The sequence below is a fragment of the Grampus griseus genome (genome assembly GCF_964374135.1).
Source record: "Grampus griseus genome assembly, chromosome: 9".
NCBI lineage: Eukaryota > Metazoa > Chordata > Mammalia > Artiodactyla > Delphinidae > Grampus > Grampus griseus.
This window is the reverse complement of record NC_139003.1, coordinates 23,013,929-23,038,060: the sequence shown is the minus strand read 5'-3', so window position 1 is coordinate 23,038,060 and position 24,132 is coordinate 23,013,929. Positions and strand designations below refer to the sequence as shown.

Here is a 24,132-nt window from a genome sequence, read left to right as displayed (position 1 = left end):
TGTCCAATTTATTTTGCTAATTCTATCCCCCATTATTCCTTTTCTTTTGGTTAAAATAAACTGGGCTACTTGCCCAGTCTGTACTAAAACTGATCTCTGGGTGATCATCTAATAGAAACAGTCAGCAGCTTGGTCTTTTTCTCAGTCCTCACCTCTCTAACATTTGAAAATGGGTATCCACCCTTCACTCACCCATTCACTCTTTAACCTCGTGTAAAATGGCTTCTGCCCACAACACCCCCTTCATACTAAAACTGATTTCCAAGCGGTCACCTTGACCTGTTAATGGCCAATCTTCCAGTAACCTGGCCTTGACTCACTTTTTTGACCCCTACCCCTGGTGCTCCTATCACCCCTATACCCCACCATAGCCTAGCCTTAGAGATTCTATCTTCCCTGTGGCTTCACTTCTATCCTTTCCCATCAGTTCTGTCCATTACCCCTAAATCAGATCCTGATTTCTGATTATCTAGACTATTAACAGTGATCTTCTAACAAACCTTCCTCTGTGCAGTCTCTTTCTCACTCTAACTGGAAAAAAAAAAAAAAAAAAAAAGCAGATCTTACATTATTCCCTCTTCCAAACACTTATTCCCAAATCAATTAAACACTAACTCCCCAATCTGATATTCAAGTATTTCCAAGATTTTAACTGACTTCAGCATGAATAGGCATCAGTCAATGTAAACTTCCACTGCTATACTCAGCATACCCTGTGCTCCAGCCAAACCAGTCTGCTTATTTTTCACTAAACACGCAGTGTGCTTTTGCATCTCCAGGCTCCGGTTCACCTATTGTCCACCTGGACTACCCTTCCCCTCTATCTCTGCTATTCTAAATCTTATCCTCCCCTAATTTCACTTACCATGATATCTTTACTAACTCTCCACCAAATGTGTTATAGTTATTTGTGCAGTTATCATACTTCCTGACTGGATTGTAAATACTGTTCAAACGAAATACTGCTTTGAGTGAGCCCTTCTAGGTGTCAACCTGTGCTAAGTGACTTGCATGCATTATCTCATTTAATCCTCACATCAATGTTGTTAGGCTATAGCACCCTCCGCATTTAACATTAAAGAAAATGAGGCTCAAGGAGATTAGGTAGTTTGACCAAGTCATGCAGCTGATGAGGTTGAAATCATTGTTTTAGTCCGTTCAGGCTATAACAAAAATGCCATAAACCGAGTAGCTAACAACAGAAATGTATTTCTCAACAGTTCTGAAGGCTGGGAGGTTGAAGATCAAGGCACCCACAGATTTAGTGTCTGGTGAGAACCCACTTCCTGGTTCATAGGCAGCTGTCTTTTCACTGTGTCTTCACAGGGCAGACAGGGTGAGGGAGCTCTATGGGGTCTCTTTTATAGGGGTACTAATGCCATTCATAAAGGCTCTATTCTTATGACTTAGGCGTCTCCAAAAGGCTCCACCTCCTAACACCATCACCTTGGGGTTTAGGATTTCAACGTATGAATTTGGGGAGAGAACCGATTCAAACATTGTCTACAGCATTCATGTTTGTGTTACGTAGGCAGCAGTGTCCATCACCTGCACTGCTCTCAACCGGTGTGGATCGGATAAGCGTGTTAAAAACTCTGTCTTCATGTAGATCAAGACTTAAATAGGGAGGTGGGGACTGAAACAGTAATGAATTAGGATGGCAGGATTCTTGGTGATGTTTCCAAATTTCCACTATTGGGTTATAGTGTTTTTGAAATAAGCATTTAAAATATATAGTTGCTAAACAGGATTGCAGCTACTCAAATATTCTCAATTGTTATGTGTAGGTTAGTTTTATCTCTCTGATTTTATTGTCATTCCCCCCCCCCCACACACACCCAGGGATATGTCTATTCTCTGGCATTCCCACAGCTTTCAGCGCATTGCTCAACATACAGGGTACGTACTTGTTGATGTTAATGTATGTGTGTTTGCATACGTGCACAGCAACTGGGTAGAGGACGTGGGTGCGTGATGCAGTGTGCGTTCCTCCTCATCCTTTTTCCCTTGAGTAGCTGCAGCCTGGATGCTTTCCTTCTCGGGGGAGGAGGTAGAACCACTGACCCTTTAACAAGTTGTGCCTCACAGAACAGGTGTCTCCCCCGCCTCTTGGAAAAGTGGGATGGTTGGATACTTAGTGACATCAGAGACCGACTAATAAGAAATCAGGCTTCGGCAGACGAGCCAATGGGAGGTCGAGGGCGGGCCCGGTTTCCTGGGAGCCAGGCGAGCCGGGCTAGTCCTCCAGCCACAGCGGAGTCTCTGCCGTTCACGCTGCGCGCGGCTGCTCCCGCGACTCCCGGCGGCTCCAGTAGCGGCGCCGTTTCCCTGCCCGCGCTTCTCCCGGAGGCACGGCGCGGGCACCTCCCGCCGCAGCGCGGTTCCCCCGCCGCTCGGGCTCCGGCCGTAGCACGGCTCATGCCTCCGGGCGCGGAGCGCTCAGGTGGGCCGGCCGTGGCGGGGAGATAGGCCCCCGGGGGCGGCGGCGGCTGGACCATGGCCCGGAGACCCGGGGCGCCGGCCGCCTACGGGGAGGACTTCTCCTTCGTCAGTCCGCTGGTGAAATACCTGCTCTTCTTCTTCAACATGCTCTTCTGGGTGAGGCTTGGGGGTCGTGGGGGCACCTGGGCTGCAGGGCACCCCCTGGAGGGTTGAGTGGGCTGCCCGCGCTGAGCAGAGGTGAACCGGATGCCCGGTTCAAGGCGAACGTGGTGAGCGGCACTGCCGAGTTTTCTGAGAAGACCGTACTTTGGGGTAATTTATCCTAGGCAGAGACACCACAGTGGCTCCTTGTCTGCAGAGCGTGTTGGGGTGGGGGATATGCAGGGGATTCAGTGCAGACTTCTGGGTATTCTCTCAGCATCGGATGAGGGTCTGTGTCAGGCCAAAAAGGTGGTTTTGAGCGTCAGGAGCGGGTTTTCCTGTTGGTCCAAGGCAGACCCACTGACACACTCATGATTAGGGGATTTTTCAGGCCTGGGGGCTGTGGCCCTGCTGGCAAAGAAGAAAGAGGAAGGAGGGAAACCCAAACCTTCCCTCTCCCTTACCTCAGAGAGAATGAGTTAAGGGGCTTTCATCTCTTCCTTTTGCAGGCCTCTGCTGCCCTTCCTCCCTCCAAAGGCTGAGAAAGGACAGGAAGAGCCTCCAGGTGTGGATGTCTTTCCCAGAACTGTCCCAAACTTTGCCCCACTTTTCTCAGGACCAGGCTCCATCCCCGGGAGTTTGACAGTCTTCAGCTTCTTTAAATAGACCCTATGTTGGGCTAGAAGTCCAGGGGTCCTTTCAGAATCTTCTGCTTGGGGCTGGAAAAATAGAAAAAATATTGGACCGGGGCTGCCTAGATTCTCATCCCCACTCTGCCATTAATTGTTGACTTGACTAACCTGGGCAATATGTTCACCTCTGTAGACCTTAGTCTCCTCCTCCATAAAAATCCAGCATGATCAAGGATGCCAGAAATACTCTGCTGGAGCTGAGAATGCAGCTGGACCAGATCATGAAATGCTAGCTCAATCCTGTTTCAGGTCTAGAGAGTCCCTGAGCCTCTCTGGGTTTGTGAACATTGGGAGATCCACCCCCTTTCCCCAATTTCTCTTCCAGCACCAACTACACGAGAGCTGCTGCTCGAAGAGCCCGTTATGCTTGCCCACCTCTGCCTGAGACCTAAAGTTCAGACTTGCAGGAGGGAGGAGTCTAAAATATGTTTCCTAGGAGAGGGAGCAGACTAGGCAGCTAAGCCAGTTGCTGGAAAGGTTCCACAGGGGCCGTGGTGTGAACAGACACAAAGTACATAAGTGCTAGCCCGTTGGGAAAAATGAGAGAAATCCCAGAGGGTGGTGATGACAGCTCATTCTCAGCCATTGTACTGGGAGAAATGAAGTTTGAACTCCTAACAAATTCTCAGTTTTAGAACTGGAAAAAAAAATTGGAAGACATCTTGTCCAGTACTCGCATCTTATATATGAGAAAGCCAAAGCATAGAGATGTTGTTTTATCCTAGCTCAACAGCTGGTTAGTGGGCTTGATCTGGTGATATTTTCTACTGAACCACAGTGCCTCTAGGGGCAGTCCTTGGCCCAGATGGCTGCTACTGTGGCTGGAATGTTAGCAGTATTAGTAGTTAACTAGTCAACACAAGTTCCATGGTGTAGGTTCTGTTTCAGCTGGAGGTCAGGCGAGAACGGAAGAAAATCTCATCACCACTCTGCCAGGCTGGGGGATGTCCTAAGGGGAACCCCCCACCTAAAAGCAAGTTCCTGAGAACCCTCTTACATGCTCACTGAGTGTCCCAGGCCAATGCACGCCATGCTCAGAGCCAGCACCGCATCCCAGGGGCCTCAGGTCCTCACTCTAACTTCCTTTATCAACCAAGGCTTTGCATGCGTCTTCTTCGGAGCCTTCTTAGGAGCACCCTTATCTGTGCTCCCCAGCTACAACAGCTGGGCGCATCTGTTACACTTGTGTTCTCAGTAATTTTCCTGGACTTCCCCACTCTACCCCACCGGCCTTTTGCCAGATGAATGACTTTGGGAGGTCGCAGGAAGGGAGAGAGTTTGGCTCCACAGACCCATTTATCTTGGTACAAATGCTTCATTCAAGGTCAGAGGACCTGGCTAACCAAGCTGGCACCATCCCAGGTTAGAGGAGAGCCCCTTCTTGGCCCTACTTTAGACTCATAAGAAGTCATTGGCGCTAGAAATGGCACACTGAAGGACAAGAGGCCCAGCTTCTTTCTGGCACCCGCTTACTGTGTGACCCCAAGCCAATATATCTGTCTCTCTGTCCTTAAGCTTTCTCCTCTAAAGGAGACATTTTTTTCTGCCTCTGTGAACTGTTTAAAGATTGATGCATCACTTTGGGGACTGTTTTCTTCTTCAAGAGCTGACGCTAGATCTAAGGATGCATCTTTTTTGTGCCCCGGTATCCTTGGGACATTGACCTTCCCAGGGGACAATACTCTTTCGGCATTACTGAGTGCCACTTCTCCCCCAGGTCCAGAGCCGCAGAGTTCATTCCACACAAGGCCAGCTGGAGATGAAGAGCTGCTTGCCCAGACCAGGGGTCATTTGTCTTCCCATCCCCCCTTTAGGGACTGGTTAGTGTGGGGTTTTTTTGCAGGCTTCCACCATCCCAGTCAAATTCCCCTCTTCTACTCAGGAGGCACCTGAGTGCCATGGCTGGGACTGTCAGCCCACTCCTTTTCCAAACAGAGTGCGTATTCCGGCCAGGTGCTGGGGAGCTGTGTATGGATGGTGTTCGTGTCTGGGCCTGAATCACCTTGGGATGGTAGCCAGCATTGTCGGGCTCATACTCCGTGGTGGCAGTGGCTATCCCTGCTACTTCTCTTGGAGCCCTGATCCTTGGGGCATTTGGTGTCTGACTCAGAAAGCTCCTGGCTCCTTTGGGACCAGGACCTATTCCACCTGTTCATGTTTCAAATCTCACTTCCCCTTTTGCCCAGGAGTTCTGATTTTCTCCCCAGAATTGTGCTGCTGGGTTACTGATTGTTAGGATCCTGTGGCTTGGAGAGTTGCCTCAAGATCACAAAAGTTGTATTTTAGTCTTTCAGTTAAGAAGTCGCTGACTTTCTTTACCTCCCTGTATTGGACAGCTCTGTGCAGAGGGAAGAGAGTGGGCTGGTACATGCTTTATCATTCTGTGCATATGTTGGCAGGAACATTATCAGTGCTGCCTACAGCAACCATCTCCTTCCTTACTGATCCTTTTCCCACCCAGGGCAGCAGTTGGAGTGGCTTTTGAGTCAGGCAAAGCCCAGAAGCTCAGATCTCCTGCCCCTGTGTCTCAGCTGAGGCTTCCTTAGTGGCGATGCCTCAGGGCTCCCATGGCGCCTCGTACATATTTTGCTTGTCAGATCTTTCTTTACCTGTGCTGCAATTACGTGTTTCTGTTTTTCTCCCCCTCTAGACTTCAGGCTCCCGAGGGTAGAGACTGCCTTATTCACTTCTGGATTCTCAGTGCCCAGCTGTGTTTGGCAGAGAGTGGATACTTATTGAATGTTTATTGAGTGGGGAATGAGAGAGCAGAGCCTACAGGGTGGAGGCATGATGCCCTTCCTCCCTCTCTCACGGACACTAGCCTTTCAGGATGCAGCACAGCGTTAAGTCCTCCAGCATTCTTGGGTGGAGTATTGTCCTGTGTTTTTTCCTTCAGTGGGCCTGGCACCCCTCCCTCAAGCCAGGTCAGAAAACGTGGCAGCCATCCCCTCCAGCATCTTCCTCAGGGCCTAATTACCACACACAGCACACGTGGACCCCCTTCCAGGTCTTCCCTAGGGGGATCCAGGCCTCTGGTGAGGTATCTTCGTCAACAGATTCACTTTCCTGCCTAGGACCGCTGTATTGGAGTCCCCAGGGCACTCAGGATGCCCCAAACCACCTGCAGCACTATCTGTTGTAACCTGGCTCAGAAGCCATGAGGAAATGATCAGGCATCAAGCCTGGCAAAAGCCCCTCCTGAGTGACAGGGTCCCTTATGCCCCCATCCCCCCACCACACACACACACACACACACACACACACACACACAACTACTTAAATATGCTAGGAAGCAGAGCCCATTTCCTCCCCCATTTTTCCCCTCCTTTCCCTATAGACTAACCAGCCTGCAATAAATGAATTATAACAGTATTATTTTTTTAATATATAAATTTATTTATTTATTTTTGGCTGCATTGGGTCTTTGTTGCTGCATGCGGGCTTTCTCTCGTTGCAGCGAGTGGGGGCTACTCTTTGTTGCGGTGCGTAGGCTTCTCATTGCGGTGGCTTCTCTTGTTGTGGCGCATGGGCTCTAGGCGTGCGGACCTCAGTAGTTGTGGCTCGCGGGCTCAGTAGTTGTGACTTGCGGGCTCTGGAGCGCAGGCTCAGTAGCTGTGGCACACGGGCTTAGTTGGTCCGCGGCATGTGGGATCTTCCCAGACCAGGGCTTGAACCTGTGTACCCTTCATTGGCAGCCGGATTCTTAACCACTGCGCCACCAGGGAAGTCCCTATCACATTATTTTTTTTTTTTCCTATCACATTATTTTTATAAAAACAACAACAACAACGATACCAAGAATGAAGACAAGAACCACACACTTTGCTGTCAAGTCACATGCATGCCTTCTTAACTCCTCAGATAGCTCTGTTTGCCTTGTACCAAGTAGGAAATCATAAACTTCAAGCAGCCTTTAAAAAGAATAAAAGAAAAGCATCTCTTAGAGTCTCGATAGCAGGCTGTGTGTCAGGCTGGTAACTCCAGGCTGTGAGTTTGCGTGTTTATACTATTTTGAGCACTTGTGAACTTTCCTTCCTCGTTTATACCCTTGGAAAACCAAAACCAGCCATGGCCTAAGGAAGGAGCTAAAGGGTTGGCCCAGACATTGGAGAGGAAAGAGCCCTGTGGACTCCTCTACTCCAGCAGGACAATTCCATCCTATCCAGAGGGAGAAAGCCAAGAACCAGTTTCAGACAGATAGTTGCCACTTCAGAAACCCAGGAACAATGGTGGTGCCAGGATGACCACTGTAGGACCAGTGTGTGCAGATCCTGGGCAGTGAGAGAGGAGGCCCTACAGGATGTGATTTCTTTGACTTCATCCAGAAATAAGGATAGAAAGGACTGAGAAGCTGGAGGTACAGACCCCTCCCTCCCAGTGTCCCTCTGGGAAGGGACAGTGTTTTGATTCCCATGCAGGGAATCACTCTACTCTCAGCTGTCCCCCACCGCCACCTTCAAAAGAACAGGAAAAAGATTTATTCCAAAGAAGAGGTGAGGAAGGACTCTGAGACAGATCCACCCAGTTCATGCAGACTGGACTTTAGAATGTGGAAGGCGGACAGGCCGGGCCTTCTCTCGGTGGCTGGCGGGCCCTGGGTGGTGATGCCCCCTCTGCCCCTTTCAGGAGCCGTTCCAGGGACTTCCCTCTGGGTCCTGCAGGGCCTTCCTGATGCCGTTTTACTTACCCCTGCCTGAGCCCCGCCCAGTCTGGAGATTACCCACTGCTCACCCAAGATAACTGCAGGCAACTCCTTCCCACCTCACATGATGCCTGGAAGTGAATACACATGTCCTGGTAGGAGACAGAGAGGGAGGCAGCCATGTGGCCGAGGTCGTAAGGCTCTGGAGCCATGTGGACCTACATTCCAGTCCCTCTTTAGCCACTCACTCACTGAGTGCATTCGCCCAACATCAGTTCTATAAAGTGGAGATCCTAACACCCTCTTGGGGTTGTGGTCACAGTATACATACAGTGGTTAGTCCAGTGCCTGGCCCTTAGCACTCCACAAAAGGTAGCTGTTACATCGTTGTTAGAATTGGCTCCTAGAGCCAATTCACCTTTTGGGGATGGACTTGGAGAGCTAGGATGAGTGCTCCTCCTGACGAGTGGCAACTAGGTGGGGATTGAGTCTAGGTAAGGGCCAACCCTGAGCCTGACTTCCTTCAGCCTTGAACACCCTTGCTCACATTCCTACTGTTAGCCAGAGGGAGATGACAATTAGTGGCATCTTTATATTTTATAGTTTACAAAGAAGTTTCCTATATATCATAGGAACAGAGACTCCACTGTTGTCTTTAAGGACCTTCCCTAGGTCCACTCCTCAGAGCTTTTCATACCGCATTGGTCTTAAGGTACAATCCAGTGGAAATGGATTCCAAGAGCTAATTTGCCTGTAATTTTCGGCATTTGAGCATTAGAGCCAGGAGAAGAGCTCTTGTTCAGGACCTCAACTTGGGGCCCTATAACCACTTATCTCTTAGTATTGATGGCTGTGAAATAGTGTCCTAGGGGCTAGAATAAGGGTTTTCCTCACATCAAATCATAACTGTCTTTTCCTGATTTACAGAAAAAAAAAGTCAAGATAACGGAAAGACTTTTCTCCATTTTCTGTTTTCTCCCATCTTCTCTCCAAGACAACAGCTGCTTATCTGCCACCAAGTGCAAGCAGAAGGCAAAGGGAAGAGGACAAGTAGCAACAAACATTATGGAAAACTAGGAAACTATTTAGAGTATCGCCATATTATTTTATGAGATGCAGAGACATACGTCTAACAGCTGAATCATCTGTTAGTAAAATTGTTCCTTATTTCTGTGATAGAAATTAGTATGTCATGCTTCCTCACATGACACATTGAGAAGGACACATTATCTGTGTAATATTCCTGTCAAAAATATGTCGTCTGGGGCTTCCCTGGTGGCGCAGTGGTTGAGAGTCCGCCTGCCGATGCAGGGGACACGGGTTCGTGCCCTGGTCCAGGAAGATCCCGCATGCCACGGAGCGGCTGGGCCCATGAGCTATGGCCGCTGGGCGTGCGCGTCCGGAGCCTGTGCTCCGCAACGGGAGAGGGCACAGCAGTGAGAGGCCCGCGTACCGCAAAAAAAAAAAAAAAAAAGTCGTCTGAATCTAATTGGGAAGAAACAATCTGACATCCAAATTGAGGGACATTAAGCCAAACAACTGGCCTGGACTTACCAAAAAAAATTTCAGTGTCAAAAGAAAAAGTATCAGAACATGTGTTGGCAAGGATATGGAGAAATTGGAACCCCGTACATTGCTGGTGGGAATGTGGAATGGTGCAGCTGCTGTGAAAAAAGTTTGGCAGCTCCTTAAAAAATTAAACATAGAATTACCATATGACCTGGCAGTTCCACTCCTGAGTCTAAACCCAAGTGAACTGAAAACAGGTATTCAAACAAAAACTTGTACATGGATATTCATAGCAACACTATTCACGACAGCCAAAAGGTGGAAACAACCCAAATGTCCATCAGTGGATGAATGGATAAACAAATTGGGTTCTACCCATACCATGGGATATTATTAGGCCATAAAAGGTATTGAAGTACTCTTACATGCTACCACATGGATGAATCTTGAAAACATTATGCTAAGTGAAAGAAGGCAGACACAAAGAGCCACATGTTATGTATTCCATTTATAGAAAATGTGCAGAATAGGCAAAACCATAGAGACAAAGCGGTTGCCAGGGGTTGGAGGAGTGGAGGGAATGGGAGTGACTATTTAATGGGTACAGCATTTATATTGGGGGTGATGAAAATGTCCTAGAACCTGATAGTGGTGGTGGTTGCATAGCGATATGCATATACTTAAGGCCACTGAACTGTACACTTTAAAATGGGTAATTTTGTGGTATATGTATTTTACCACGAGTTTTTAAAAGTCGGTGTCTTGAAAAACCAAAAACAAAGAAAAGAAAAAAAGCTGTGAAACTGTTCCAGGCTAAAGGAGACTTGATCACTAAATGCATGATCCTTGACTGGATCCTGAACCAGAAAAAAGGGGAAATAAAACCAGTTATAAAGGACATTATTGGGATAATTGGGGAAAGTTAAATATGACTGTAAATTAGATAGTAGTAGTCGCATATTAAAGCTTCAAAAAGAATCTGATATGTCAAGATCGTATAGAGTACACCAGCAGAGCACTGTTAGTGCCTTGTCATCTGAACAGTTTTAAGATCCACTGCCATATGTTTTGGTATAAGCAGAAATCACCCTGATTAAAGGTTGTAAAATTGCATGCAAGTGAATCCCAGTTTAAGAAAATATGATATTAAAAAGTGTGGATTTACAAGACTAACAAATTGAGGGTGACTATTTTTTAAATAGATTTCATTTTTTAGAACAGTGTTAGTTTTGCATAAACTTTTGAGAAGGTGGTACAGCAACTTCCCATATATCCCACATCCAGTGTCTCTTATTATTAACATCTTACATGAGTATGATACATTTGTTACAATTAATGGCATTATCATTCAGGTCCGTACTTTATTCAGATTTCCTTATTTTTACTTAATGCCCTTTTTGTGTTCCAGGATCCCATCCAGGATATTGAATTTCATTTAGTTGTCATGTCTCCTTAGGTTTTTGTTGGCTGTGGCAGTTTCTCAGAATTTCCTTGTTTTTGATGACTTTGATAGTTTTCAGGAGTACTGGTCAGACATTTTGTAAAATGTCCCTCTATTGGAACTCGCCTGATGTTTTCTCATGGTTATACTGGGGTTATGGGTTTGGGGAAGGAAGAGCACAGAAGGGAAGTCCCATTTTCATCACGTAATCTCATATATCAATGACCTCTGTTGACGTTGACCTTGATCACCTGGCTGAGGTAGTCAGGCTTCTCCACTGTAAAGTTAATCTTATCCCCCCTTTTCCATACTGTTCTCTTTGGAAGGAAGTTACTATGCGCCACCTTCTTGACAGTGCAGTACCTCCATAAAATATTTGGGATTCTTCTGCGTGGGGGTTTTGTCTTTTCTCCCCCATTTATTTATTTATTAAGTCATTTATATCAGTATGGACTCATGGGTATTTATTTTATATTTGGGGTAGCAACTCCATACTCTTTTATTTTGATGTCTCTTTGGCATAGCCACACGAATGTGGGGTTTTGTTTTTGTGTTTTGTTTGTTTTTGAGCATTTCCTTACCTTCTGGCACTACAAGATGCTCCAGACTTATCTATTTCCCACCCCAGTCCTAGGATCAGCCATTTCTCCAAGGAGCCCAGGGGATGGCTATTTTCTTTATAAGGTGATTACTCACCTTACACAAGGATAAAGATACTGGTGCGTGCAAATTATTTTATATAATTTGATTGACAACTCTTCAAGAACATGCCTTTGGCTGGACTCAGCTATTTTAAAAACCGTCTAGCTTTTGAAAGTTTCCAGCAAGGCTTCCTTCTAGCCAGAATATGAAAAGCTATTCTAGAAAGAGAAGTGTCTTTATCTCCATTCCCATCATGAAAGGAGATCATTGGTGATATTGTAGGGTGTCATAAGATTTTGTAGCAAAGACTGATATATTGTAGACAGTACCCGACTTGAGACTGGAAATGGGGTTTAGTCCAGATATTGCCATTGCACCCACGTGCACTTGGTCAAATATCACTTACCTCTTTTGGCCTCATCTGTAAAAAAAATGGTGAGTGGCTGAGTTCGTTTCTAAGCTTCTACTCAGCTCTAAAATGTTATGCTGTTAACAGCAGCGGCACTAACTTTGGAATGGCAGCAGCTTTGAGGAATTCAGGGTGGGAGAAGTGGGCAGGAATAGAAGTGTGAAAGGGCAAGCCTGACTGCAGGGTAAAGAGGCAGATCCATGACAGAAATGCAGAATTTTAGAGTTAGCTAGTGAGTTCCAGGTGAGCAGTATCATTAATGATCATATTAAATATTAATGATAATATTAATGTCTTAGTCTTGTTTCTCACATAGCTGGCACCTACCAGCTCTAGATCTCCGGCTGAGTGTGCTTTAGGCTTGTGGTTCTCGAACTTGACTGCATGTTGGAATCGCCTGGTATGCATTCAGAAACACTGTTGCCTGGGTTCTAACGCCAGAAATTCTGATATGCTGGGTTTGGGGTGCAGCCTAGGCATCAGGAGTTTTTAGGTTCTCCTCCGTGCCCCCCATTCTAATGGCAGCCAAGGTTAAGAAGCACTGCATTAGGCCCTAGATGCCCTTGCCCCCTCCCATGTAACAGATACACCTCCTTCAGGGCAGGGACCACATCTTGCTCATCTTTGCAGTCCTCAGAGTATCTCCTACATAACAGCTGATGAATTGGATTTGGACAGTATATTAGTTTCCTATTACTGCTGTAACAAACTGCCACAAACTGAATGGTTTAACATAACACAGATTAGTTGTCTCATAGTTCTGGAGGTCAGAAGTCCAAAACAGGTCTCACTGAGCAAAAATCAAGATGTCAGCAGGAATGGTTCCTTCTGGAGGCGCTAGGTAAGAATCTATTTGCTCGCCTTCTCCAAGAGGCTGTTCACGTTCTTCAGCTTACGGCACATACTCCAACCTCTGCTTCTGTTGTCATACATATCTCCTCCTTTGACTCAGACCCTCCTGCCTCCCCCTTATAAGGTCCCTTGTGATTATATTGGGCCAACTGGGATAATCTCCCCAGTTGCAAGGTCCTTAACTTAATCACATTGGCAAAGCCCCTCTGGCCGTGTAAGGTTACATATTCACAGGTTCTGGGAATTAGGAATGGACATCTTTGGGAGGACGCTGTTCTACCTACCACAGATAGAGACAGAGCAACTGCTATAATTACAAGCCCACCCATGGAATGAAGTTACCCTGTGACACATGGCATCTGTTTACTTTTCCTTTCTTGTTTTAGCTGTGTTAGGATTTAATCAGAGACCGTCTTTGTGGAAAGTTATACACCTTAGTGAAAATTTAACATGTGACAAAACAGTGAGGAGCCTGGGAGCAACAGAAATAAAGAGCAGATACATATTTTTTAATGATTCAGTAAAGTGATATTCAGAACCGTAATTGGCTGTGGTGAGTTTTAAAGGGCAGACAGAGATGCCTGATCACTCTGGCAAAGGGCTTGTGCTTCCAGGCCCGTGGGGTAACCGGGGTCTCCGTTGTGTGGTTTCCTTGCCTCCCACCAACTCGCCCTTGCTCCCTGAGCCTGGCTGTGCTGTGGGACAAGAAGCCAGCTGGCACCTGCAGCCCCTCACACAGCTCTTTCTGCAAGTAGCTCCCTCTGTCCTGGACAAAGAGTGTGAGGGCCAGCACGTCACACATCTGGCCCCGAGTCAGAGGCGGCGTCAAATGATTGGGGACCAAGGAGAAGGGGCTGTACAAGCTGAGAAGAGTCCTGAAAGGTGCAGTTTTAGACAAGGGTTTCCCATTTCCTGCTGAATGCACCAGCTGGTAGAGTTTCCCAAGGAAAATGTCTCTCTACTGAGGGGCTAGTCTGACCCTGTTACCTGCTATGGGTGCTCAATTCCCTTCTCCCACCAAAGCCCCAAGATGGTCTCTGTCTTGCCGGACAGTGGAGTGCAGCCAGCCCTCTCCTTCACCACTGAGTTGGTCAAGTCCCTGCTGCTGAGAACTCCCTCCAGCCAGAGCTTGGCCCCCGCTATTGCCATGGTGATAGCCAGCTGCTTCTTAGCACCAGCCTGGGAACTGGGCACAAAGGAAGGGTGACCGAAGGATGTGCACACTGGGCCACCCTGCACTCCTGGAGGCATAGAGCGGGGCATAGAGAAGGCCCCTTTAGGGAGCGCTGGTGGTCTCGGATGGGTTTGTTCTCTGAGACAGAAGCCAGGAAGTTTGAAAGGTCTAAACTTCTCTGTTCCACACTGGAATCAGGGTTTAAAAAGTTTCCTTTGCAAGGTAGTTCTGCTGTTTTACACCCACGCATTCTTTCACACTGGTTTGTACTTTCATTCTTGCATTTGACACCATATTGACCTCCAAGAGGGTTAGAGACCTGGCAGCATCTACCCAGGCCTGCGTCAGCTTTAAGACCTCCCCTTTGATGTAGCTGGATTCAAATTCAGAACTTCATAGTTTCTATGTGACCCTGGACAAGTTAATCCTTAGTAATGATAGATAATATTTATTATCAGGCATCGTGTTAAATGCTTTCCATGCATTCTTTTATTTCATTTTCACAGTAATCTTATTAAATGTAGTTGTTTTAAATTACCATCTTCAGATACAGAAACTGAGGCTCAGAGAGTTGTCCAGCACAGACCCAGGTTCAACTCACTCCGAAGCTCATGTTTTTCACTGCTATTCTGTTTTAACCTTGCATTGCCTTAATTTCCTCATCTGTAAAATGGGGATAATAGCCGCCTCACAAGATAACTGTGTTGTGAGGATTAAATGAGATAATCTTGGTATAAGCTTTTCATGGAGGTAAAGCACTGACAGATTCTATCAATAGTATCACCAGGGAGGAAAAAGATGCTGATTTCTGGGTCCAGGAAGAGTCGTCCTCCGCCTACTCTGCTTTAAGGTTACTGACGGCTATCAGGGCTCCCTGATTTCCAAAATCTCAGAGTGTGGCGCCTTCCCTGTCTCCACAGGTGATTTCCATGGTGATGGTTGCCGTGGGAGTCTACGCTCGGCTGATGAAGCACGCAGGTGAGCTGTAGGTCCCCGTGCATCTCCCCACGACTCTTCGCTGCCTCTTTCAGCCCTGGTCTTTCAGCCCTCCTTCCCACATAAGCTATGGAGCTATAGGGGGCAGCCACCCTCTAGCCAAATCCTAGAGGCTTACTCCATCAGGCCATCCAAGCCAGTTCACCTGGATTTCCCTGAGCTCCCACGAGTCTTCTGAGATCTGCCTGCATTTTAGGCTTAGGAGGTGTCTAAGGAAGAAGGTAGGCTTCCGGGTGCAAAGAGTAACTGGGGGCTGTAGCCCTTCCTTCGCTCTGTTCTGGAGTAACTCAACCTCCATTCCTATTCCTCTGCACAAAGTCTCCAGGAAACGGAATCTGCAAAGCCAATGAGCCTAATGCCATTCTAATTCTTTTCTGGAGCGAAAGTGGTCCCTCCTCTCTTAAGCCTGTGAATAAAGGCTCTTACTTTTTGTTAGTTTCTCAAATTAAACGCCACAAGCCCTTCTGGGCCCTTTGTCTTCTCCCCATGGGAGGGCAGTACTGCTTCCTGTAACCTTCCCCCAGCCACACTGGAGAATCCCCCACCAGGGGAGGAGGGCAGTTTTGGGGGCACCCCACCCCCTCCCTGGTACCCCCCCCCTCCGTCAGCACCAGACTCAGACTGAGAGACAGCCCCTTCCCCCAGAAGCAGCGCTGGCCTGCCTGGCCGTGGACCCGGCCATCCTGCTGATCGTGGTGGGCATCCTCATGTTCCTGCTCACCTTCTGCGGCTGCATCGGCTCTCTCCGGGAGAACATCTGCCTCCTGCAGACGGTGAGTGGTCAGAGGCGCCCCCAGAAATGCGCTGGCCTCTCTCCTCCACGTGCCTCTCATTCCTGAAACCTTTCAGTTTCCTTTGTCCCTCAATGCCCCCAAGGTCTGTGCTGTCCACTCCTCACTGTAGAGCTCAGCCCAGGTGACCCAGCACAGGGTGACCACCCCCAGGACAGCGTCCCAGAGGCAGCTGCCTTTCCTGTGTGTGGGGCACCTAGGAGAAAGTGCCCCGTGGACCCCCAGTACTCGCCGTGGTCCTGGGAAGAACTACTGCCCAGCATGGTAACAGACTGCCTCCTTTTTCCGCCTGCTCCCCACAGTTCTCCCTCTGTCTCACCATCGTGTTCCTGCTACAGCTGGCAGCCGGGGTCCTGGGCTTCGTCTTCTCAGACAAGGTAACACTGGGAGTCACGGGGCCTCCTCAGCTGTGAACCAGAGGGAGGAAGGGAAGGTTCCTGCCCGTGCTTAGCCTGACTAATTAACCACAGTGGTCCTTCCCCTGAGACGCATCGGCCTCTGAAAGATTATCCTTAGGGATGAATGAATGGCCTTTAAAGTTGCCATATTTAAAGAGGATTTCAAGATTGTAAGGTGTTTTCCTCTGACAGTCTGAGAGGCCAACAGGGAGGTAAATTCTATGAACCAAAAGTTAAAATAGTCTGTAAACTTTAACGGCAAATGATTGAGTAAAATTCACTTATCAAGTGAACCACAGACAACGTGAAGAGCCTTTTGTTTCTTTTAAAAATTGTTTACTGGGATAAACGAAAGTAAGAAAAGGGGGAAGTAAACAACACTTTGAACAGCTCTTACCATATCTGGGAGTGGTCTGCCATTCAGTGACAGCCCTTTTAATTAAGAACCAGAATTTCTTTCCCAAAGGGCAAATGATTACCAGGGGCAGAGTATAGGACTATGGATAGGAAACTTTGAGAAAAGTAATGAAGCAGGAGGGAAGAGACCATGGTAGAACTATGAATTTGAGAGCCACTGAGTTAATTCAGAATGTCCTAGTCCTTCGGGCTTAGTAAAATCCTAATACGATACAGATCTGTTTTGAATCTAAAGAGATGCAATTCTCTTATGTCCACTAGAGGTCAGTGCCTCAGCTCAGTAAGTCCTTTTCTACTAAATACTTAACACACACACACACACACACACACACCCCTGCCCCTGGACACACACACACACAAACTAGTTTCGCTGCTTTGCATCAGTCAACAAGTATTTTGTGTAATAATATTCAGAGATAGATAAATATTGGATTATCTTGAGATGTGGCTCTGAGAAGAGGCAATAGCAGGACCAGCATTTTTCTTGCCCACAGGTTCCTGAGGGCCCAGAGATGCACAGGCTTCGGAATTGGCCATCTTCCATCACTAGGACTTGGTTCTGATTTCAAGGCTGACTTAAATAAAGAAGGATGACCACTGTCTATTGCTATTTCTGCAGGGAGGAGCTGGTTAGGGGTTAGTCCTGTGTTCTGATTCCCTCGTGTTTCTGGCAGGCGCGGGGGAAGGTGAGTGAGATCATCAATAACGCCATTGTGCACTACCGAGATGACTTGGACCTGCAGAACCTCATTGATTTTGGCCAGAAGAAGGTATGGGCTAAGAGGGGGGTCATCTAGTGGTCCAGGAAGCTGTGGGCAAAAGTTAATGCCATCCCAAGAGACACCTCACCCTCATCACCTGCCGGGTAATGGATTCTGGGAAGGGGTCTGGCAAAAAGAAAACACGTAGCTTTAAAAGTACTTTTAAGGGCTTCCCTGGTGGCGCGGTGGTTGGGAGTCCGCCTGCCGATGCAGGGGACGCGGGTTCGTGCCCCGGTCCGGGAAGATCCCACATGCCGCGGAGCGGCTAGGCGCGTGAGCCATGGCCGCTGAGCCTGCGCGTCCGGAGCCTGTGCTCCGCAACGGGAGAGGCCACAGCAGTGAGAGGCCCGCGTACCACAAAAACAAACAAACAAACAAAAGTACTTTTAAGGGCAAAGAACAGTATATATAGTAATCTACCAATTGTGTAAAAAAAGAGAGGAAAGAATATGTATTCACGTTTGCAAAAGGAATCTGGAAGGATATGAAGGAAACCATTATAAGTGGTTACTTATAGTGGGAGGGGGAACTGGGCAGATTTTTTAATATTACCAATTCAAAAGTCAGATTTTTTAAATTATGGCAAAATATACATAATATCAAATTTACCATTTTTAAGTGTACTTAAAGTGTACAGATCTGTAGCACTAAGTACATTCACATTGTTGTACAACCCTCATCACCGTCCATCTCCAAAACTTTCTTCCCACACTGAAACTCTGTACCCCATTAAACACTAACTCTCCGTTTTCCCCCTCCCCCTAGCTCCTGGCAACCACCATTCTATGTTCTATCTCTATGAATTTCTGTCTCTGTGAATACTGTATTTGTCCTTTTGCGACTGGCTTGTTTCACTTAGCATGTCTTCAGGATTCATCCATGTTGTGGGACGTGCCAAAACGCCTTCCTTTTTAAGGCTGAATACTATTCCATCATATGTATATACTGCACTTTGTTGATTCATTTATCTTTTGATGCACACTTGGGTCACTTCTACCTTTTGCCTATTGTGAATAATGCTGCTATGAGTCAGAACTTAAATTTGAAACAAAAGTGCTTTTGAGACCAGAGCTGAGTTCCCCTTCGCTTGGTGCAACACTCTTGACTTGGATCCTGTTTGCTTTCATGGTGTAATTATGGCCCACAATATTGAAGAGTCTCCTCCTGTGCTTCCTCTATATTAAGGCAAATGTTTGTAGCACTGATGCTTTATTTCAGCCAGTATTTTTGGAACATATACTTTTGCGAAGCTCTATGCTATACAGGACTGCAGAACGAGAAACTGCCCTCAAGGAGCTCATAGTTGAGTGTGTGAAACAAAAAATATATACTGCAAGTTATAACAAGACATATAAAATGATAGAAATTAAGAAGAGAAAACTTCTTCAGGGGAAGGTCACTAAGAAGCTTGAGCTCCAGGTTCCAGGTTGTGTTTCAACACAACGTGAACTTACAGGTGCAAGCTTGCCATAGACTTTTGGTTGCTCTGAGAGTTCCCCTTGTCACCTCAGTGTGGGGATGGGGGTGGTAATTTTAACCCCTGTGGGGGGCTTTGTTGCAGTTCGGCTGCTGTGGAGGGATTTCCTACAAGGACTGGTCCCTGAACATGTACTTCAACTGTTCGGAAGACAACCCCAGCCGTGAGCGCTGCTCTGTGCCTTACTCCTGTTGCTTGCCTACCCCCAACCAGGTGAGCACACATCCCGCCTCATTTCCTCCTGCAGTGATCCGAGTTACTTTCTGATTAGGGCAGCTGCTATTGGGAATCTCCATCCCCTGGTTTAGCCAGTCAGTTTTGTAGAACAGCTGTCAGATGTTTTTCTTCACTCCAATCTGATGGCTCTGTTATCTTGCACTCCTGTAGCCCACTTGGGGTTTCAGAAGGCACAGGTCTCTAAGGCAAGGAGAACTGGACTCAGACGTCTCAGAGGAAGGGAAGTCTGCATTTAGCAACTTCCAACGTAGCATCCTCCACATATATCCTCTAACAATTTAGGAGTTTAGGAAGGGTGGGAAGCCCATCAGCTAGGGCCCCTAAGAAAAAGTTATTGGAATGGGAGTCCCACTTGGCTTTACAACTCTCTTCCCAGGCAGTGATCAACACCATGTGCGGCCAAGGTATGCAGGCCCTTGACTACTTGGAAGCTAGTAAAGTCATCTACACCAATGGCTGTATTGACAGACTGGTCAACTGGATACACAGCAACCTCTTCGTACTTGGTGGTGTGGCACTGGGCCTGGCCATCCCACAGGTAACTTACCCTGTAAAACTGTGGTCCCACAATTCTGTAAAGACTCCTTTGTTTTGGGGAGGGCACCTGGGGCTCAGCTAGGGTGTCAGGCACTAACGTTACTGAAGGGTAGGAGATGTGATGGTGCCGACTGCACTGGGAAGATTGAGTCAGAGGAAACAAGGGCATCACTCATTGCTGAGGACCCAATTCCTTCTCACCTTTCCCAGCTGGTGGGAATCCTGCTGTCCATGATCCTCGTGAGTCAGATCAAAGATCAAATCAAACTACAGCTCTACAACCAGCAGCACCGGGCTGACCCATGGTATTGAGAATCCATCCTGCACCTCCTCGTTAGGGCAACAGGCGAGCCTCATCAACCAACGGCAATGGTTACAGCTCTCAGCACCAAATGGAGATTTGGGTTCCAGCCCCACAAGCGACGGCCCAGTGGCAAGAAGCAAACTCCAGATGCCAGAAGGCAGGGTACACAGGTGGCTCAAGTCTGGGAAGGATGTGCCTCCTCTCCCCATCCTAGCTCTCAGCATTGTTATTTTGTATTCTTTCTACCCTCCACCATTTGGGTTTCTGTTCTTGTTTTGTCTGAGCAGAGATGCTTGAGCAGAGCAGTCACACAGAGTTGTGGGGGCAACAGGCTTTCCACCGAAGCACTGCAACTGACAGACGTGCTGAGGCTGCCACTGAGCTTGCCGCACATACTCGCATTCTGGCTGTTGCCAGTGCGCCCTGCCTGGAGTCCGGTTGGCATGATACCAGCTCCAGAAGGGGAGGGAGTGGAGCAGGCAATGAGCGTGGGGGTCGGCTGGGGACAGTCGTATGTGCTGGGGAGGAGGGGAAGACCCTGTGTTTACTAACTGCCTGTGCTGCCATCCTCCCAGGTAGTCAGAGTGAGCTACATCCTGCCCCTCCCTCATTTCCATGGAAACGTGGCAGCAACTGCAAGGGGTACAACAAGCAGCCAAATTCACCCCGTCTCCCCTCCTTTAAAAAATGTCTGGAACCATGGTCTCTATCTTCTGCAGCCAGCAGAGGTGGGACTGAGCCATACGTCCCCTTGAACTGCACCCCTGTAAGGCCCTCGCTCTCCAGTAAGTGGGTTTCTTTTTTTTAACCTTGGCAGTGTGCAGAGAAAGAGAGGTAACACCCCCTCGCCGCCCGTTCCTCTGCACCAGAGCTAGCTCAGTATTTCTACAGTGTAAGCAGGGATCTTGCTGGGGCTGGGGGAGCCAGAAATGGCAATAAAAGTTTGTTGACCTGGGCTAACCTGGACTCCATGAATTTTCCATTCTGGCAACTGGGAAGGGAGGGGTAGAAGGGCCCGGCCGGTGGGCCCTCCCTCCAACAGGGGACTGGACACTCTCCTAAACGCTACCGTACTTCCCCGGCCCCACCACTCACCCCAGCTCCCTCTAGCAGATGCACCATTCCCCTCCCACAACCCCGCCCCCTCCAGTCTAAATTAGATAAAGAGATTCCCCATTCGCATTTGGGAACGGCATAATTTTATCCCCAAACCTGACGTTAATTTTTTTTCCGAACTAAAATACTTTGCTACCCAAAACTTTCCGGATGGGTTAGAGAAGGATACGTCTGTAAATCACTGTGTAGCCCTCTCGCCGGGAAGGGAGTGGGGAGGAGTGAGGAGGAGGAAGGCCATCTCTTCACTCACAGTCTAGACCCTCTAGCCCTCTCCTCCATCTTTATCTGAAAGAGCTGGGTACCGTGGCCCATCTTGCTTTAGTGAAGACCCAGAAAAAAATTTCCAGCCGTGCGCAGGGCTTCCTCGCGCGGAGAAGAGCGGGCGAGCGCGGAGAGCAAGGAGACCCGGCTGGCGCGTCGGGGGGCGTGGCCGGGGCGGGGCCCCGTGGCGCCGTGTGTGGTCCCCACCCCCGCGGCGGCTGGGCCGCGCCTCCCCCACCCCGCCCGCGAGGAGGGGGAGGGCTGCGTGACCCCACTCCCCGGTGAGTGTCCCCCAAGTCTCTTAACCTAGCTTAGCTCTGCAGTCGGGAAGCTCAGACTAGGGCCTTGGCCTGGCCGGGGAAAGATGGAAGAAGCCCTACCGCGCTGGGCAGAGCCTAGAATTCTCTCCCCGCCCCCAGTTTCCCCTAAAGCCTTCTGCTCCTGGGAGGGCGCCTTTCCAGCAGCCACCTGGGGCCTCAGCCAATGTTTAGCTCCAGCTAGTAACAGAACGGAAAGAAAAAATAAAATCTTTTTTTTTTTTTTAAAGTAAGGGCCTTTTATTCTGGGAGAGAAGAGTAAAAAAGCGCGCTTTCTTAGTGCCAGAGAGTGGCATTTTATGCTCCTTCATTTGGTGATGCGGACCAGGAACTCGGTGTTAGGGAGCCGGGGTGATGCACCTTCCCGGTTCACCGATTTTGAGGAGCTTACCTGGTAGGGGGCTGCTTAAGGCCTTTTAGAGGAAAAGACCAGGAACGCAAGTCTGCAGAACCAGGATTCAAATCCAGATTTTTTGAACTCCAAACTACACTTTTACTTAAGTCTCTACTGTCTCTCACTATATCTAGCCTTCTGGGCTTGTATTGATACAAAAGGAGTCGGGAATTTCCCACCAAGTCCCAGGCCTTAAAAGGCCCTGAGCTTTAAATGTTCAGGAGCTTATAGTGCAGTTCAATGTTTTTACCTAGATTCGTTTCTCAGTGTCTTTTTAGCTTTCTTTCTCTTTGGCCTGATGCTGGGAGAGAAAATGCCCAGTTTTTTAAAGGTTTCTCATCATTATTTCACGTTTCAATTTAATTTGCTCCCTGAATTTCTATCAGTTTAAAAACCCTAGTCTCAAGCATGTGGGGTTAACACCAGTATCTTAGAACAGCTATCAAATCTAGGCCTCAAAGGTGGGTGAATGGAAGAAGATTCTTGCGGCAGTGGAGATCAGGCTGGATGAGCAGAAGTGGACAGAAAGGGCCCGAAGGAGGGTGAAAATTTGTCTGGCAGGACATGGCAAGAAAGGTACCCCTACGGTCTGTGGGCCTCAAACCCTACAATTTAAACAAGGACTTGAGTCCAGGAGTGCAAATTTTGCAGAATGTTCAATGAAATTCTAATTTCCTCTGTATTGGTTTTCTATTGCTGATGTAACAAATTACCATAAACTGGGTTGCTTAATTCAACACAAATTTGTTATTTTACAATTTTGGAGGTCAGAAATCTGAAATGGGTCTCACTGAGCTAAAACCAAGGTGTGAGCAGGGCTAAGTTCCTTCTGGGGGCTCTAGAGAATCCACTTTCCAGCTTCTAGAGGCCACTTGTGTTCCTTGGTGCCTGGCCCCTTTTTCCATCTTTAAAGCACATCACTCCAACCTCTGCTTCTGTGGTCACATCTCCTTCTTCTCTGACTTTGACTCTCCTATGTCCCTCTTATAGGACTCTTGTGATTAATTTGGGCCCACCTAGGTTATCCAGATTATCTGCCATTTTAAGATTCTTTTTTTTTAATTTTTAACTTTTTTATATTGGAGTATTGTTGATTAACAATATTGTGTTTCAGGTGTACAACAAAATTATTCAGTTATACATATACATGTATCTGTTCTTTTTCAAATTCTTTTTAATTTAACCATATCTATAAAGTTCCTTTTACAATGTAAGGTATATACACAGAATTTCTGGGATTAGGACATAGACATTTTGGGGTGGCTCTTATTCAGCCTATCACATCCCCTTCCCACTACGTGCATGGCTTAAAGGTGGGGGAGATGTAGAAATGGACTGTTGTTGGATATTGGCAAGAGTTTGACGTAGGTGTTGTCTGGCCTTCATTCTAGTAATTACCTAACATTTATTGTGTGCTTGCTGTGTGCCAGGTACATATTTATTACAAAGTTTGATATGTGGGTCCTTTACTGTTTTCTAACTTGTTCTCATCCCAAAGACCAGATGTGTTAACAGGGCCAGGGACCAATTTCAAAAAAGGGGAACAGCGCAGCTTCTTCCACCAGAAGAGTTCTTCTGGTCCATTACTCTAAAAAGGTCAAGAACATTTTGTAAACCCACTCCCCGCCCCCAAAAAAGTTAAGAGTAACTAGATATTCCAAATTGCCATAGGTAGAACACTCAGAGATGGGTAACCACACTGTAGAACTGAGGTTGGAAGTTACTACCAGAGTCGTCACTACCATGCCAGGGACCTGGTCAAGCAATCAGGTGAATGGAATAGCATAGAGATTCCAGAAAAGTTTTTAATCATCAGTACTCACTGACTAGTAAACAAGAAGCAACACAATGATGAAAGGAATCACTAATAAAAGTTGTTAGGACAAATGGATTACATTACGGAGGAGAAGTAACTCAGATTCATATCTCACATCATACACTGCAGTTCATTCCAGAAGGTAAAAGGATATTATAAAGCAAAAGGAACAACAAAAATGAAAATCAGAATATTATCTGTGTCCTAGCTGTCGAGAACTAGAGTGGACAGCTTTTCAGTGCATCTGCCCAGCTCACAGGGATTCTTCTTTCTTTGGAAACTGGCCCCCTACTGCCAAGCCATAAGAGTGAGTCTTGAGAAGCCATATTTGTACTATAAGACCTGGTCTCCTGGACAGCACTTACT

At 47.5% G+C, this 24,132-nt stretch overlaps 1 protein-coding gene across 2 annotated transcripts; it reads left to right on the top strand.

Annotated features, from left to right (window-relative positions):
* Nucleotides 1-2,496: 2,496 nt before the first annotated feature.
* On the top strand, nt 2,497-20,812 carry TSPAN33 (tetraspanin 33; the record flags this gene model as incomplete). Of its 2 annotated transcripts, none has more annotated exons than XM_082662475.1 (8): nt 2,497-2,598; nt 14,865-14,922; nt 15,589-15,713; nt 16,034-16,108; nt 17,221-17,316; nt 18,869-18,997; nt 19,398-19,559; nt 19,769-20,812. In XM_082662475.1, the coding sequence occupies 8 exons, from the start codon at nt 2,497-2,499 to the stop codon at nt 19,868-19,870; spliced, it is 849 nt and encodes a 282-aa protein (XP_082518601.1). In that variant the 3' UTR covers nt 19,871-20,812. The 2 variants fall into 2 exon arrangements, with proteins under 2 accessions (XP_082518601.1, XP_082518600.1); XM_082662474.1 differs by having other exon boundaries at nt 15,586-15,713.
* Between the last annotated feature and the right edge of the window lie 3,320 nt (nt 20,813-24,132).